The following is a 17762-nucleotide window of genomic DNA, read 5'->3' as shown; positions in this document are numbered from 1 at the left end:
AAGAGGGCACAGAGGGAAACTACCTCAACACAATAAAGCCCATATATGACAAACCCACAGCAAACATCATTCTCAATGGTGAAAAACTGAAAGCATTTCCTCTCAGATCAGGAACAGACAAGGATGTCCACTCTCACCACTACTATTCAACATAGTTTTGGAAGTCCTAGACATGGCAATCAGAGAAGAAAAAAGAAATAAAAGGAATACAAATTGGAAAAGAAGAAGTAAAACTGTCACTGTTTGCAGATGACATGGTAGTATACATAGAGAATCCTAAAGATGCTACCAGAAAACTACTAGAGCTAATCAATGAATTTGGTAAAGTAGCAGGATACAAACTTAATGCACAGAAATCTCTTGCATTCCTATACACTAATGATGAAAAATCTGAAAGAGAAATTAACGAAACACTCCCATTTACCACTACAACAAAAAGAATAAAATACCTAGGAATAAACCTACCTAGGGAGACAAAAGACCTGTATGCAGAAAACTATAAGACATTGATGAAAGAAATTAAAGATGATACAAACAGATGGAGAGATAAACCATGTTCTTGGATTGGAAGAATCAATATTGTAAAAATGACCATACTACCCAAAGCAATCTACAGATTCAATGCAATCCCTATCAAATTACCAATGGCATTTTTTACAGAACTAGAACAAAAAAGTCTTAAAATTTGTATGGAGACACAAAAGACCCCGAATAGCCAAAGCAGTCGTGAGGAAAAAACAGACTCCCTGACTTCAGACTATACTACAAAGCTACAGCAATCAAAACAATATGGTACTGTCACAAAAACAGAAATATAGATCAATGGAACAGGATAGAAAGCCCAGAGATAAACCCACGCACCTACGGTCTACTAATCTATGACAAAGGAGGCAATGATGTACAATGGAGAAAAGACAGCCTCTGCAATAAGTGGTGCTGGGAAAACTGGACAGCTACATGTAAAAGAATGAAGTTAGAACACTCCCTAACACCATACACAAAAATAAACTCAAAATGGATTAGAGACCTAAATGTAAGACTGGATACTATAAAACTCTTAGAGGAAAGCATAGGAAGAACACTCTTTAACATAAATCACAGAAAGATCATTTTTGATCCTCCCCCTAGAGTAATGGAAATAAAAACAAAAGTAAAAAAAAGGGACCTAATGAAACTTAAAAGCTTTTGCAAAGCAAAGGAAACTACAAACAAGATAAAAAGACAATCCTCAGAATGGGAGAAAATATTTGCAAACAAATCAATAGACAAAGGATTAATCTCCAAAATATATAAACAACTCATGCAGCTCAATATTAAAAAAATAAAGAACCCAATCAAAAAATGGGCAGAAGACCTAAATAGACATTTCTCCAAAGAAGACATACAGATGGCCAAGAAGCACATGAAAAGCTGCTCAACATCACTAATTATTAGAGAAATGCAAATCAAAACTACAATGAGGTATCACCTCACACTGGTTAGAATGGGCATCTTCAGAAAATCTACAAACAACAAATGCTGGAGAGGGTGTGGAGAAAAGGAACCCTCTTGCACTGTTGGTGGGAATGAAACTGATATAGTCACTATGGAGAACAGCATGGAGGTTCCTTAAAAAACTAAAAATAGAATTACCATATGACCCAGCAATCCCACTACTGGGCATACACCCAGAGAAAACCATAATTCAAAAAGACATATGCACCCCAATGTTCACCAAAACACTGTTTACAATAACCACGTCAGGGAAGCAACCTAACTGCCCATCGACAGACGAATGGATAAAGAAGATGTGGTACATATATACAATGGAATATTAGCCATAAAAAGGGATGAAATTTGGTCATTTTTAGAGACATGCATGAATCTAGAGACTGTCATACAGAGTGAAGTTAAGTCAGAAAGAGAAAAACAAATATCGTATATTAACGCATATATGTGGAACCTAGAAAAATGGTACAGATGAACGGGTTTGCAGGGCGGCAGTTGAGACACAGATGTGGAGAACAAATGTATGGACACCAAGGGGGGGAAGTGGTGGTGGTGGGGGGTGATGTTGGGATGAATTGGGAGATTGGGATTGACATGTATACACTAATATGTATAAAATGGATAACTAATAAGAACCTGCTGTATAAAAAAATTAAATTAAATTTAAAAAATTACACTGGCAATAAAGAATAAATTAATTGATAAGACATCTCAAAAGAAAAAAAAGGAATGAAGTACTAGTACATGCCACAACACAGGTAAACCTTGAAAACACGCTCAGTGAAAGAAGCCAAACACAAACGAGTGCATTTCGCAGGATTCCATTTATATGAAATACCCCAAAGAGGCAAATTCACAGAGAGAAAGTGGTTTGGCATTCGCCAGGGGAGAGGGCAATGGGGAGTGCAATGAAACAGGACCCTATGGTCCTTCCCCCACCCCCATATCCTCCTGTCTTTTGTCTGCATACAAACTTTAGCCAAAGAATAAGTTTAATCAGAGAAGTGAGAAAATGTAGAAGCAAAGAAAAGCAGTCAAACAGGACAAAACGATAACAGTTTAGTCAGTAAGCAAAGTCAAGGACATTTAGTTCCCTCTCAAGGGCTCTGGAGAATATTCTGAGCCACATCCTGTGAGCTGTCTTACAGGTACTGAAACCCTCACCAGGTGGAAGAAGTTAACTACACGATGACCAGGCTGTAGCCATGACACAGGCTGCCACAATTCCGAGAACTGGCCTCAAGGAAATGGGAACAAACCGACCCGGGAACTGAAGGCTAACTGTACCTAAAACAATCAAGATGGTGCTGGTCAGACCACCGATGACCAATTTCTCCATGACGGTCAGAGCTGACTGTGCCGTTTCTGCGTGTAGCCCGCTCCCTCTGCCTATGAAAGCTCTGGCCCGCTGGTTGTCAGGGGGAGCGAGTCGGCCTTTGGACACGAGTCTGCACCTCCCCCCAGTTGCCGGCATCCATAATAAAGTCAACTTTACTTTCCACCAAAAAAAAAAAAAAAAAAAAAAAAGAAGGAGTATGCTCCTCTGCAAAGGGAGGTTCTCTTGTAATTGACTGGTTTACCTTGCTGAGAATTTTGTCACCTCTTCCTGCCCTGGTGTCTTGTTTTTTCGTTATTTGGGGCACTGGCAGGCCTCTGGTAGGCCAGCTGCCTCTCGATGGCATAAAACAGATGGATAAAAAGTTCTACAGGCAGCAGTAGAAAAGAACAAAACCCAAGCCCCCATCCCACCTTCACACACCCTTCCCATTGCTGCAGGTGGCACGGGTTAGTTGGGCCAAAGCCCGCATCTGCCTCGCTGTCGTGATCCTGTTTGGATCTGTGGAGTGTTTGGGCTATTTCGGCTGAACCATCACCTAAGCCCATCGCTCAAACTCAAAGAAGGCAAAAGGTTCTCTATGGGAGTGACCACAGGTGCTTTTTAAATTTTAGTAATGGCAATATCAGAGTTTTAATTGATCAAGGTTGTGTATTGACTACTGAGGACTCACTGAACTTTAAACCATTACAATCGCCAACTGTCAGATGCTAGACTTCTGCTAGAATGCCCCTGGAAACCAGGAAGCTGGAGCAATGAAAAGATAGACAAGACTGACCTTCAGAAGATGTCTGGATATCCTCTACCCTCTGACACCCCACGGGGATGAGATTTCTATCTGCCCTCATAGAGGGTAACGACACCCCTTTTCCCTATATCTAGTCCCATTAGGCCAGGTCCCCAAGCCTCGAAGGTCGGCTTTCTTACGGGGAAGCAGAGGACAACTGGCTTCCTACAGTGTAAACTCACATCGCCCCTACAATCCCAGTCAAGCGAATCCCATTTCATCATCAAGTTGTACATCTTGAGACAAAACAGCTCTCCTCCTGGATCACACGTCCTGTGTTCACCAGGTACTTAGGCAGTTATAAGGTTAAATGGAAGTGACATGGGCCCAGAGAGGAGCAAACCAGTGGGATACCTCAGTGTCACATGGTAGCCTGACTCAAGCCAGCATGGGCTTTCTGTCCAACTCCAGAATCGCAGAACTCAGGAAGCAGCTTTGAAGGCCTGAAAAGTGCTCTTTCTTTTTCTCGGAGAGAAACAAAACTGCTGCCTAATCATTATGGAATTTTAAATCAAGAGGTGAAAACGGGCTGAAAAAAGAGTTTAGGAAACCAGTAGAGTCTGCGTTAATGAATGTATGATAGATCACCACCAGACTGTAAGTAGACAGAGATACTGGGGTTAGATCTCTACCTTGGGAAGGGCACAACCTGGAGGGGAATTTCTACTCAATTCCCTTCCCAACTTGAGGTCGTTCTTGGGACAGACAGAATTTTAGGCAAGTCATATGGTGGCTGGACCCAAAGCCGCATCCCTCATTTTCTAGAAAAGACTAGTTTATTCAACAGAATAGGTAATGTGATAGAAAATGACATCTGTCATGTGTTAAGTGAGCGTTCTCTAATTGAAGAAACTAGAAAACATGAATCCAATTAATTCAGTAGGTGTTACAAGTCCTTATTTTGAAGAAGGGTTTTTAATTGTATCGCCCAACAATTACAGAGACTTCTCACTCATGGAAATACACAAGTGGTCCTGAATTAATGGAAAACATAAAACAGGAAAAGCACAGAGAAGTAGCTTTACACAACTGCATTGCTAGAATAGTAGGCAAAGTCAGCCCATTACTTTGAAAGGTGCTGAGTTCCTCCCATTGTGAACAGAAAAACTGTTAAGATTTAGAGGGAAATGCTCAGTTACGTTTGAAGACAGGGAAATTCGTTAGAAGAGCAGGGACAATGGGAACCTCTGTTTTTCTGTTTCTAGGGAATGAACTTTTTTTTCCTCACAGTATCTGCACTAAGTGGTTATATAAGAACAAGGGCTAAGATACTAACTTACTAGTCAATTAATTATTGGGCTTCAGGAGGGGTTTTTGAGAGAAGATCAGAAAATGTCAAAGGTAATAGCATTGCTCATCATGAAAATCTATGCACATTTTCTACCCAGGACAAAGTCCTGTATCTTTTGGGGAGAAGCCTTAGAATATACCGGTCCTAGTTTCTGATGACTTGTCTTTGTACCTACAATCATGTCTTCAGTGGGAGTCCATGTTTTTAAAAATGGTTCTTGATTCATTCTACCAAAGTCTATAAAGATATTTTGTGTCTAGATATGTAGCATTATTGAAATGTAATTTATATACCATAAAGCTCACCCATTTAAAGCATGCAATTCAGTTGTTTTTAGTATATTTACTGGGTTGTGAAGTCTTCACCATAATCTAATTTTACACCATTTTTACCACCCCAAAAAGAAACCTCGTCACCACTGGCAGTGGCATAATATTGTCAACTGAGGGCTTTCTCTTGCTTCTCAATGCATTTTGTTGAAGGAATCACTGAAGAAGAAAAGTCAAAGGGAAAAAAGAAATATGTAGAGGAAAAGAATTAATGTGTCAGATTTTAAGTGTGTTGTGATCCGGAGTCTCTCTTCTTTCTACCAACAGACTCAGAAGCAGTACAGTTATCAGCTTGTGCGAGAATCCCAGAAGCAACCCCAGAAGATCACGTGGCAGCCACTCTTAGAGCCCACAGGCTTGTGTGGTTGTCATGGGGAAGGCTTTTCAATTGAAATCAAAACACTTGGGCTCAGGCTGCCACCATCGAGAAAACGCTTTTCATCCATGAGCACAGATAATTCGCCTAAGTGACAGGTTTCACCTTGGAGAAGCACTGAACTGAGCTGGTTTACATAGTCAATTATTGCTCATTCCACAGAAGAGAGCTGGGAAGGAAGGGAGGGGGGCGGTGGTAGCTAGACAATGCCGAGATGCCTGCCAGCCTGCTGAGGGGAACAGCTCCTCCGGCTGTTTCCAGCCCTGTGAGAACCTCACTTGTGGAGAGAAAACAAAGCTTCATCTTTACCTCCTGATGGTTCTTTAAAACACACACACACACACACACACACACACACACACACACACACACTTTGGCAAATGAGAAATCAAAGACCAACCCAAACCAAGAGATGGTCTGCTCTATTCTAGAAAGTAACTTTATATATGCCCATTCAAATACTTTCAAACAGTCTTATAGGCAAAGGAAGATGTGAAACACAGCTGGAGTATGTTTACTGATTAACTTTACATATCTCATTCAATAACACAAGTTAGGAAAAACAAGCCAGAGCAAGGAGTCAAAAGTCAGGCACGCACAGCACCATGAATGGGGTTCCGCGCATAAAGTACAGTTCGAGAGAGAATCGCATCAGAAGACAGACAGCTCTCGGGGAGATGATGTGGAAGAGAAGTCTGAAGACAACACCCCAGAATAAATGAAGTACTTATTGTTGAAAAATGAGCTCAGATCTCAACCAATTCCAAAGTTCAGAATTTACTGCACCATTCAGGACTTTCCCTCCAAGTTTCCTGTCTCCTGTTTCATTGTACAACAAGGGATTCTTCATACTTTCTATGAAATACAACAAGGCGAGTTGTGCAGTAATAAACTCCACACATGCATGACAAATTGAAGCATGCAAAATGTTTAACATCCCAGTTCACAGACACTTTAGGGACAAAATCCGCTTATGAATTATATGCCACAGTAAATAGGGCTCAATGTTTCATAAAGCAATTTATAGTTCATAAAAATGACAAAATGTACCTGTCAGACAGAGCGTGGAGAGCCGTTCTCTGGGCTGCCTGCTGGAAGAAAGGGCAGAGATGTTTATTTAATATGCTGACTTTAAAATTATGTGCTCAATCAATACTTAAAAAGAAACCCTGTGTCACCCACACTTCTGACAGGTGGCCAAATATGAAACTACTAATAACACAGCAGAGAATCCTCTCGTGTTAGGAAACGAATATTTCTGAAGAGTTAAGGGAAGCCCCCACGGGTCACACTTGCCACCAGGGGGTGAGCTTGAGGAGACTGGACATACTGCACAGGTGAGGTTGGACAGGTCTCAGGAGACGTGGTACTGATCAGAGCTATTTCACTTTTACTTCCGGAATTCCCTTTTACCATTTGTTTTATTCTACTTTCCTGTAAGGAAAAGATCTGTCTTGGTTCCTTTGCAGCTTCTTTTCCTACGCAGCTATAATTCTGGACCTGGTTTTCAGATTTATTGATAAAAGCATCACAATTGGATATTGGAACATTGACTCGCTATGTGATGATATCAGGAGGTTGCTGCTATGTTTTAGTCACAGGAACATAACTGTGGCAATGTTTTTATCAAGAGTCTTTTAGAGATTCATACTGAAATACTTATGAATACAATTACACGATGCTGGGGTTTAAAATAATACAATTGGAGGGAAGAGAGAGTAGGTAGGCATAGAAATGAAATGAGATGGCCTTGGGTTGATAACTGTTGAAGCTAGGTGACAAGAACACTGGGGGAATAGTATAGTATTCTGGGAATTATTGTGTGTTTGAAATTTTCCATAATATAAAAATTAAAAGAAGAAAGGAAATAAGAAGGCCTCCACTGCTCCCTCAGATTCTCCCAGTTTTGCACTCACTTTCCTTTCGTCGTCTGTCCTATTTTTTTGTCTGTTTGCCTTATGCCGCCAAGCACTCTGAATCTACGGAAGGCAGAAAAAGACTTCTCTGACTGAGAAGTCACAATTGGGAGGGGATCAAAGCACGGCCTCGAAGACCAAGGCTTCCTTAGGATGCACGTAGGAAACAAGGAGCGTTCAGAGTCAGTCTTCACCTCGTACATGACATATGTCAAATTTACTGTTTACCAGGGATACCAATGTTTCCCACGCGATTCCTCATTACAGGTGGGTGGCAGACAAAATAGAATCTTCAGATTAGAAAAAACGACACATCAGAACCATTATCTCTATTACAGAAAAGAAATATACCCTTGGCGATGGTTGCATATCCTTGGATCATGCAGTCAGACCAACACTTACTGAATTCCTACTACATGAAGATGATTGCTCTGGGGTTTCAGAGGGGAAAAAAGCCAAAGCAGAAGTGGTCACTGTCCTGGACAAGCTGAGTCCCCAGGTAGGAGGTCAGAAGAGAGGTCCAGGGATGACTGGCAGACATTTATGAAGTAACATGCAAATAAACAGATGAAGATAGGACAGAGCTAGGAAGGGGCAGACGTGAGCGGTGACTAATGGCTGGTGGATATACAGCTCCTCAAACAGGGTGCGGAGCTGTTAGCAGGTGCTCTGGAAATATCTGCAGAGTAAACATCAACGAATGAATCACTTAGGGGATCCTTCCCACTGAAATGTGGTCAGGCGAGAAGAGGCACTGGTGGTCCTGGACTAGACGGCGGAGGAAGGGCCTGTCCAAGCTCCTGGCAGTGGTTCTCACCTGGGCTACCCTCCCCCCAACCCCCGGAGCATCTGGAATTGAGTGTGTTTCTGCGTGTCACACTCACGAGGGGATCACTACTGGCATTTAGTGCCTGGCCCCAGGGATGCTAACACTTTTCAAAGGTCGGGAGGGTCCCCTTGTACAATCAGGAACCGTCCCCTTCAAATAACAAGGGTGTCTCTGTGGAGATGCTGCAGCAAAGTAGCGATGAAAGGCAGATCTGAAAGACAGAACCCAGGGAACATGAGCTCCTGGGCCTGGCACCAGGATTGGAAAATAAATTAGTAAGAGAAACTTAGATAATTCCACAAGGGACGCAACCACAGTGAGTTAGGAAAAAGCATAAAATCTGTTCAACAGGGAATTGAGAGTCTTACATTCTGGGACAGGTTCTGCCTTACATTTATATTATGGACCTGGAGTCTGGTCCTCGACCCAGGTCTCAGTTCCCAAACTACCCTTTCCTTCTCCAAATGGAGGCTGAGGGAGCCAGTCAAGGTCTAGGCTACTGTGGACAATCCAAGGGGCAGGGGTCCCCTCCTTCCTCCCTGGATTCCTGGGAACGGCAGCCCAGGTGACCTGGCATTGAACGAACATGATTCGTTCAAGATAGAGAAGAAGAAGAACTACAGTGCTTTCTCTTTGCGGGGACACCTGAGGGGGTCGAATGTGGCAGGGGGAAGAGGTGAGAAGCCAAGGAAGGCCTGGACAGCACTCCCTGCCCTCTCCTCTCTCTCCTTTGTCTGTGCTCTCCCGAGGGCCACCCCAGGAGCAGGTTCACGAAAAGCACCCAGCAGGTGAGAGGCAGCTGTCACTGTTCCCAGGTTCATCTCCTAAAGGGTTCTCCCTCATGCAGCAAGATGGCTTTCCACTTTCGGCGGTTATCCTTGAAAAGAACTTCACTCTCTAGTAAATACACAATGTGTTTGGCTAAATATACAAAAAGTATTTGGAACTCCCCAAAGGAAAGATGGCAGGTATTATCAGCACAGCCTCTCATCATCTCAGCAGGAGGCACTGCAGACAGGCTCCTCCTGGAATAACAAAAATCACGAGATGTGACTAAAAGGTCAATAGGAATCTCTCACATGGCACCTGAATTTTCGTCCAGCCCTGGATGTCAATTTTATTTTAAGTCTATTGATTCTCTTCTCTCCTGCCTGCAAATACTTCCCGCTGACTTTTGTGATAAGGAAACACAGCGCTTGTTGATGCGCAGTCTATAAGAAGATGATTTAAGAAGCAAAAGCAAAGCAAAACAAACCCCAAACAAGAAACTCAGATGCCCGACCATCACTAGAATGCCTGCGAATTGATGCATCCCAGGTGGTGGTACCTGCTGAGAATAACTCCCTAGGACTGACATCGGTGAGTCCTCTAATGTAAGCTGAGTTGGAAGCTGGGAACAGGGGCTGCTTTCCTTTAGCTGATGGACACGATGCTGGGACCAAAAGGGCCTTCTGGGCTGAGACATCTTGCATCTAGCCAGTCACCAAGCAATGTCTTTCTGTGACCCTCACCCTTCAATCTGCCACACGACTGCCTGCACTACTATTTTTAATGCCTGCTTTTGATTGTTCTATTTAATTTGTTGTTATTCTACATCATTCAGAACTTTACAGAGGAGGACTCATCACCCATCCAAAAGGAGATGAGGATATATTAAATGCTTTAAATAACTCCTTGAGGGAAAAAAACCACAACTTAACGGCATTAAAATTGTATGTTATATACCAAAGCAAAGACCGCCACCACCACCTCTTCCTTACTGCCTCCTCTCTTAAAATAAACTTTGGCTGTTGCATACTATTTTATTTTACTGTTGGAAAATAATAAAATAAACACTGGAATGAAATAGCAGAGAAAAAAATTACTTAGGTGACTCATGATTGAAACCTGAAAAACTACTCGTAGAAAACTAGATGAATTGCCCAATTTCCTTCTTTCAAGACTTGTGTGTTAGAGCAACCATATTTCTCTTTCTAAATCATCATCTCCTCTTGTGACTTTTTTATTCAGTTCTCAGCAAAACAGACTGAAGCCTTAAGACAATGCGTCACTGATCCTTCCTGAGTTCATTACTCATTCGTGAATGACTCTGAAGGGTAAGTCTGTGAGACAAAACAAGTTTTCTGCCAGAAATAATTATTTTCCAGGTTCTCTTTGAGAGGTGACATCTTTTCTCTGTCTTTATCACAGCAAGCTGGGCGCTTGGGAACCTAATCAGTAGACTTGCAGGTTTCAACATACGCTAAATGAATTACCAGTCACAATCTGTTATTGAGGGGAAATCAAAGAGGAAGTTAAGTGCCCTTACTGTAACTGGGTCGAGCGTAGAACAAGTTCATGGATATTGGAGGGGGAGAAAGCAAAGGGAAGAGGCTAGAATTCAGAGGGGTCTTGGCATAATCCAGTTTCTTTCTTACTTGATAGAAACAGAAATACCACGTGGACAGCTCCATAAAGCCAACTGCTGTACCTATCAAGTGCAGGGCCTGGGCTCTGCTTGGGTGACAGTCAAAGCGGACAAAGCTTTTGCCACATTGTACTTGGAGTCTACACATGAGCCAGACATGAAAAGTTAAACACACACAAGCATTCTAGATCCTGGATCTAGACAAGGGCTATGACCAAAGAGGACAGCCAGACGTGAAAAGGTAAACACACACAAGCATTCTAGATCCTGGATCTAGACAAGGGCTATGACCAAAGAGGACAGAATGTGAAGGGACCTCATTTGGAATGAGTGCTCAAGGAAGGTTCACTAAGGAAGGGATAACGAAGCTGCCACAAGGAGGGCAAAGAAGAGTTACTGAATGCGAGAAGTAGGAATGGGGAAGGAAGGAAGGGAAAAGTGTTTGGGAGCAGAGGCCCAAGGCAGGCCTAGATCTCTGGTCAGTGGAGGAACTACAGGAAGGTTGCTGTCGGGGAGGTCAGTGAGTGGTGGGGACAGTGGCAGGTCCCAAGGGCTTCGGAGGTCAAGTTAAGGATTTTGGACATTATCCACAGCAATAAGAAGTCACTGAAAAGTTTACATGAGGGGAAGCTGGGTGAAGGATATATGGCAGCAGTCCCCAACCTTTCTGACACCAGGGACTGGTTTCATGGAAGACAACTTTTCCAAGGACCGGGGGCAGGGGGGATGGTTCAGGAGGTAATGTGAGCGATGGGCAGCGATGGGCAGCGATGGGCAGTGGCAGATGAAGCTTTGCTCGCTTGCCCACCACTCACCTCCTGCTGTGCGGCCTGGTTCATAACAGGCTGTGGACCCCTGATATATGGGACCTGCCTGTACATTCTTTGCAACTTCCGGTGAATCTATATAATTAAAAAAAAAGGGCTTCCCTGGTGGCGCAGTGGTTGAGAGTCCGCCTGCTGATGCAGGGGACATGGGTTCGTGCCCCGGTCCGGGAAGATCCCACATGCCGTGGAGTGGCTGGGCCCGTGAGCCATGGCTGCTGAGCCTGCGAGTCCGGAGCCTGTGTTCCGCAACGGGAGAGGCCACAACAGTGAGAGGCCCGCGTACCGCAAAAAAAAAAAAAGAGCAGTGAGGCAATATGACCCACACTTTTATTTTATTTATTTATTTATTCATTCATTCATTTATTTATGGCTACACTGGGTCTTCCTTGCTGCGCGTGGGCTTTAGTTGCGGCGAGCAGGGGCTACTCTTTATTGCGGTGCACGGGCTTCTCTTGTTGTAGAGCACGGGCTCTAGGTATGCGGGTTTCAGTAGTTGTAGCACGCGGGCTCAGCAGTTGTGGCTCTTGGGTTCTAGAGCTCAGGCTCTGCAGCTGTGGTGCACGGGCCCAGCTGCTCCACGGCATGTGGGATCCTCCCAGACCAGGGCTTGAACCCGTGTCCCCTGCACTGGCAGGTGGATTCTTAACCACTGTGCCACCAGGGAAGCCTCAACTTACACTTTTCAAATTCCCTTCTGGCCTTCGGGTGTTGAATGGATTGGGGCAGGAAGGGGCAAAGTTGAAGGTCATCTGCAGTGATCCAGGAGAGAGAAGGGCACGGTAGCGGTGGAGATGGAGAAAGTTCATGCTACATTTTGGAGGTAGGGTTGAGGGAACTGGTGATTGATTGAACGTGGGAAGTGGGGGAGGCGTCAGGAATGAGTCCCAGGTTCCTGGCTTGAGCACCTTGTACAGACCGAGAGTCACTGATGGGCAAGACGGGTGCAGGAGCAGGACAAAGGCAGAGCTTAGGTTTGGGTGTAAAAAACTCTACTTTGAAAAGACACATACACCTCAGTGCTCACAGGTACACTATTTACAACAGCCAAGACACGGAAACAACCTAAGTGGCCGTCAACAGATGAATGGATAAAGATGTGGTGTGTATTTACAATGGGATACGACTCAGCCATAAAAAGAAAAGAATCTTGCCATTGGCAGCAACATGGATGGACTTGGAGGGCACTATGCTTAGCGAAGTAAGTCAGACAGAGAAAGACAAATACTGTATGATCTCACTTATATGTGGAATCTAAAAAATACAAGAAACTAGGGAATATAACAAAAAAGAAACAGACTCAGATATAGAACAACTAGTGGTTACCAGTGGTGGGGGGGGGGCGCATTACAGGGGTGGGGAAGTGCGAGGTACAAAGTACTGGGTATAAGATAGGCTCAAGGATGTATTGTATAACATGGGAGGAATATAGCCAATATTTTGTAATAACTGTAAATGGAAAGTAACCTTGAAAAATTGTATTTCCAAAATGCTATGATCTCTCCCCCATCTCCCAAAAAAGTTTGGGTGTGTGAAGTTCAAGTTGTTTATGGGAAGTCAAGTGCGGATGTTAAACAGACGGTTGGATTTGAGATTAAAGCTGCTAAATGATAATTAAGTACACAACCTCCATATGTTTTTGACAAATGACAGTCATAAGAAGACAGATGGCTTGATTTTCTGGATCTACATTTTGCTATTGTTCTAAGAGAAGAAGATCCAGGAGACAGCTGGTTAGAACACATCTTTGTTTCCGCACTCCATGTGGGATTGACCTCCATCTCTGCTACACACAGTATCAGGTTTATGACACCGACAGTCAAGGAGGTATCACTGCAGCAGTGATTGTAATCACATTGCTTCACCTGTGTCAGGACACTGTCTCCACATTTAATTACCTGAATAAATACTATCACAGCTTATCTTCATTTGTGTTTTGCTGTTATTGGAAGAAGGCTGTGAAATTTATATGGACACACCTGTCTTTCTAGGAATTCTGGCTGGTGAGGCCTTACTTTTTTCTTGTCATTCGTCTTCAAGTTAAGACTTGTTATTTATTAACTTATTTCCCTGTTTAATTTCCTTCTACCTCTATTAGCATATTTTATGTTTCGTTAACTTTTATGTTGTTGTTTTTCATTTTGGTCCCCGTTGATGAGTGTCTGAACTTTTCATGTTGTGAGTATCCATTTGGTGCTTTACAACCCATTTAGGAACATTTGTAAGACAAAGGAAAGAGTCTATTTCTGGTCTTTTTTTTTTTTTTCTCAGTCATGAGTACTTTGCATTTTCGGATTCCTAGAAATGCTGTCTAGGAAGCATTTTGTTCAGTGGACTTTGACCTTATCCAGTACTCTACAGGGGTCAGGCAGAGTCAGGGAGGACAATATACTTTATCATCCAAATAAGAATAGTTCTATCCAAATAAGAACAGTTCTGAGAGTGAAAGGGGATGCTAACCCAGTGGGAGTCAGGGACAAGGGGAGAAAACCCTGCTTTTTGGGGGCACAATGTATGGTCAGTTCTAATAAAGATGACTCTACAAATATAAACAAGATCAGGATTAGAGGACAGAAATTCAGGGGCTGAGGAACCTGCCAATAAAGAAAGCAAACAGCTGAACGGGGGTCAGCTGTGGACAAATCACTGCGACTCTTGGTGTCTCTTTAAATCAAGCCAGTGCTTCGCCTGTTCTCTCTCCAGTTCGTCCTCTTTCTCTTTTGAGTCTGCCTACAACCCAAGGTCCTTTTCATGAAGCTTGCCTCGACCGCTCAAGCTCTTGTTGACCCTCTGCTCTCAGAGCTCCTGGTCTAGAACATGGCTTAGCGCGGGGTTCTCTTCTTTCCTGGGGAGCTTGCCATCTGCTTCACGGAAATTTTAGTCTTGGCTAAAAATTCAAGTTCCTTGAAGATCGCTGAAGGCGGAGATCCCAGCTCATCCTCCCTCCTCCGGAAAGAGCTTCCTGCTGACGGACAGCACCTGCCGTGTGATTCGCCAGTAGGACACGAGTAGGTAACTTCCGGTGATAACAAATGTTACTCTCTGCCATGGCTCCAGTTTCAGAGCTTTGTTGAAATACATTTTTCCCCCTTAGCTGTATATTCTTTCTCTATTTTACTATCTTGAAAAACTAGGGTACACATTTCTCTTTAGAGAAATTTTGACTGGTTGTTTTATTTTAACTGTGTGGCTTAGATATGCAGGTGTCTACCAGAAATTTGATAAAGACAATAACAGACATTTATTAGTACCTAGTATATCCTATGGGAAGTGCTGATTAAGGTCGATGACACCAGATGGTTTGCTGGATACCGTTATCTCATAATTCGGATTCCGGTTCCAATTGACTGATTTGGGGGCATTATTTGAGGTTGGGGGCTGCCCAAATTTGGCAACTCAAATCTCCTGAGAGGGATTATTAAAGGAGGCGCTCTTGTCTTCACTGGGCATTTCCAGGACATTTTATTCTAGAGATAACACTATGAATAATTGGTGACATCTACCACGTGGCCCCTTCTGCTTCCAGGCCCTGGAGGCTTTTGCCATCAAAGCAGAAAACTCGGGGGGCAGCTGCTATGAGCTAGGAGAAAGAAGGGAAGGTGTGGGGATGGTGTGAGTACATGCCCTGGGGGCTGTCCCTCACCCACAGTGATCGATGTCAGAGTCCTCCCAGCAGGCCAGGGTCCCACTGAGGGTATGGACGGTATCAGGCACCCTGAGTGATGGGCCATACTGACTGCCATGCGGGCAACATTATGGGTCAGAGGATCCCAGTGGACTCCTGGAGGATGTCTGTGCACCAGGGGTAGCTGGTGTGGAGGTGGTAAGAGGTCAGTCTGAAGTGGGCGGGTGGTGGTAGGAAGATCCATGGCCGTGCATGAGGTTATAAGTGTGGGTGCTGGGAGGGAGAAGTGAGCTGGGTGACATTCAGCCCCAGTATAGGTCCTGGGGAGCAACTTGTGCTTCAAGAGCTGCGGCATCACTGTCCCATGGCAAGTAGCTTCTTCTACCTGGTCATCTGGATATTCACCCCATAAAGGACTGGACTTAGGGAGGCTAGACACCAGCTCCTTGAGAATAGGAAGTGGGTACCAGTTACACGACTGAACAATGTTTGGCACAAGGTCTAACCGATAGCACAAGGCACATAAATGCTTGACGAATATAATGTCACTAGGTGACCAAGCCATAATGGTGCCCCTCCTGAATCCCTGAGGGATAACGGATTAGCTTTTATCTCATTCATTCATTCAATTTGGTCTCATTCCAAAAACGATTTCCGTCAGAGGATGGGACAACCGGGCTTTAGTCTTTAACAGATTCTAAAGTTTATTCGAGCTTCTGTTAGTACAATTACAATTTTTTTTTAAATTATTATTTTTAAAGAAATGAACAAGGCAGTCTTTTGCTTTTAAACAGGCATCACCCTTCAGCTGCCAATTACCCTTTTAGATGAGAGGATCTGACAAATCTTTGCTGAACTATTATTTTGTTCAAAATCAAAATGGCACTCTCTATGTACCTGCTTCCTTGTAAGAAATTCACTTCTTTCCTTGTGGCATTTTTCAGTAAAAGCTTCTATCGAGGTACTATACAAGGGACTGTTTTACTCTATGTGACCCCTGCTGGGCAGGTGGTAAATTACTAATCTTTCTTCTCTCTCTGCCTCCTTCCCCCCTCCTTACTCTCTCCCCTAGATTACCAGCTCACCATTCTCACTTCCTCCTCTGACTTCTAGATCTATTCTTCTATCATTAGCTCCTTGTCTTTGCTTAGATAAATCAGTTTTCTGGCTTCTTCCTGTACTCCTCTCCTTTTATTACCTAAATAAGCCTAAAAAAAGTTCCAGCAATGTAAATAAAGAACATTTCTGGGGAGAAGGGGAAGAGGAGGGAGGGAGGGAGGGGGGGAGATGTTAAGATGTACAGTTTAATGGTTTTACACTAATATCTATTTATAGTAATATAAATTCTTTTTTAAATTGAAGTATAGGTGATTTACAACATTGTGTTAGTTTCAGGTGTACAGCGAAGTGATTCAGCCATATATGTATATATAAATATATACACACATATGTATATGTATTTTTTTCAGATTCCTTTTCATGATAGGTTATTACAAGATATTGAATATAGTTCCCTGTGCTATACAGTATATCCTTGTTGTTCATCTATTTAATTTTATTTTTTTAAAATTAATTTATTTTATTTTTGGCTGTGTTGGGTCTTCGTTGCTGCGCGCGGGCTTTCTCTAGTTGCGGCGAGCGGGGGCTACTCTTCGTTGCAGTGCGCAGGCTTCTCACTGTGGTGGCTTCACTTGTTGCGGAGCATGGGCTCTAGGCATGCAGACTTCACTAGTTGTGGCTCGCGGGTTCTAGAGCACAGGCTCAGTAGTTGTGGCACGTGGGCTTAGTTGCTCCGCGGCATGTGGGATCTTCCTGGACCAGGGCTTGAACCCGTGTCCCCTGCATTGGCAGGCGGATTCTTAACCACTGTGCTACCAGGGGAGCCAATCTATTTTACATATAGTGGTGAGTATCTGTTAATCCCATACTAGTAATTTCTCTTTCCCCCCTTACTCTTTGGTAACCACAGGATTGTTTTCTATGTTTGTGAGTCTGTTTCTGTCTTGTAAATAACTCATTTGTATTATTTTTTAGATTCCACATATAAAAGATATCATATTTGTCTTTGTCTGACTTACTGCACTCAGTATGATAATCTCTAGGTCCATTCATGTTGCTGCAAATGGCGTTATTTCAGTCATTTTTATGTCTGAGTAGTATTCCATTGTATATATGTACCACATCATCTTTATCCATTCATCTACTGATGGACACTTAGGTTGCTTCCATGTCTTGGCTGTTGTAAATAGTGCTGCTATGAACATTGGGGAGAATATATCTTTTCGAATTAGAGTTTTCATCTTTTCCAGATATATGTTCAGGAGTGGGATTGCTGGATATATGGTAGTTCTATTTTTAGTTTTTTAAGGAACCTCCATATTGTTCTCCATAGTGGCTACACCAATTTACATTCCCACCAACAGTGTAGGACGGTTCCCTTTTCTCCACACCCTCTTCAGCATCTATTATTTGTAGACTTTTTAATGATGGTCATTCTGACCAGGGTAAGGTGAGCTGATACCTCATTGTAGTTTTGATTTTCATTTCTCTAATA

At 43.2% G+C, this 17762-nt stretch overlaps 1 protein-coding gene across 15 annotated transcripts in view; it reads right to left on the bottom strand.

Moving 5' to 3' along the window:
- Nucleotides 1–17762, bottom strand: part of AFF3 (ALF transcription elongation factor 3) — a 561951-nt gene that overhangs the window by 91654 nt on the left and 452535 nt on the right. For 10 of the 15 annotated variants that reach the window (XM_049696189.1, XM_049696192.1, XM_049696193.1 and 7 more), the window contains one exon: nucleotides 6658–6698. In XM_049696189.1, the coding sequence (XP_049552146.1) occupies nucleotides 6658–6698 (41 nt within the window). The remainder of the gene's footprint in view (nucleotides 1–6657; nucleotides 6699–17762) is intronic. The other 5 variants (XM_049696190.1, XM_049696194.1, XM_049696196.1 and 2 more) reach the window with 1 other exon arrangement.

This window comes from Orcinus orca, chromosome 13 (genome assembly GCF_937001465.1).
Source record: "Orcinus orca chromosome 13, mOrcOrc1.1, whole genome shotgun sequence".
Taxonomy (NCBI): domain Eukaryota; kingdom Metazoa; phylum Chordata; class Mammalia; order Artiodactyla; family Delphinidae; genus Orcinus; species Orcinus orca.
This window is presented reverse-complemented; position numbering and strand designations above follow the sequence as displayed.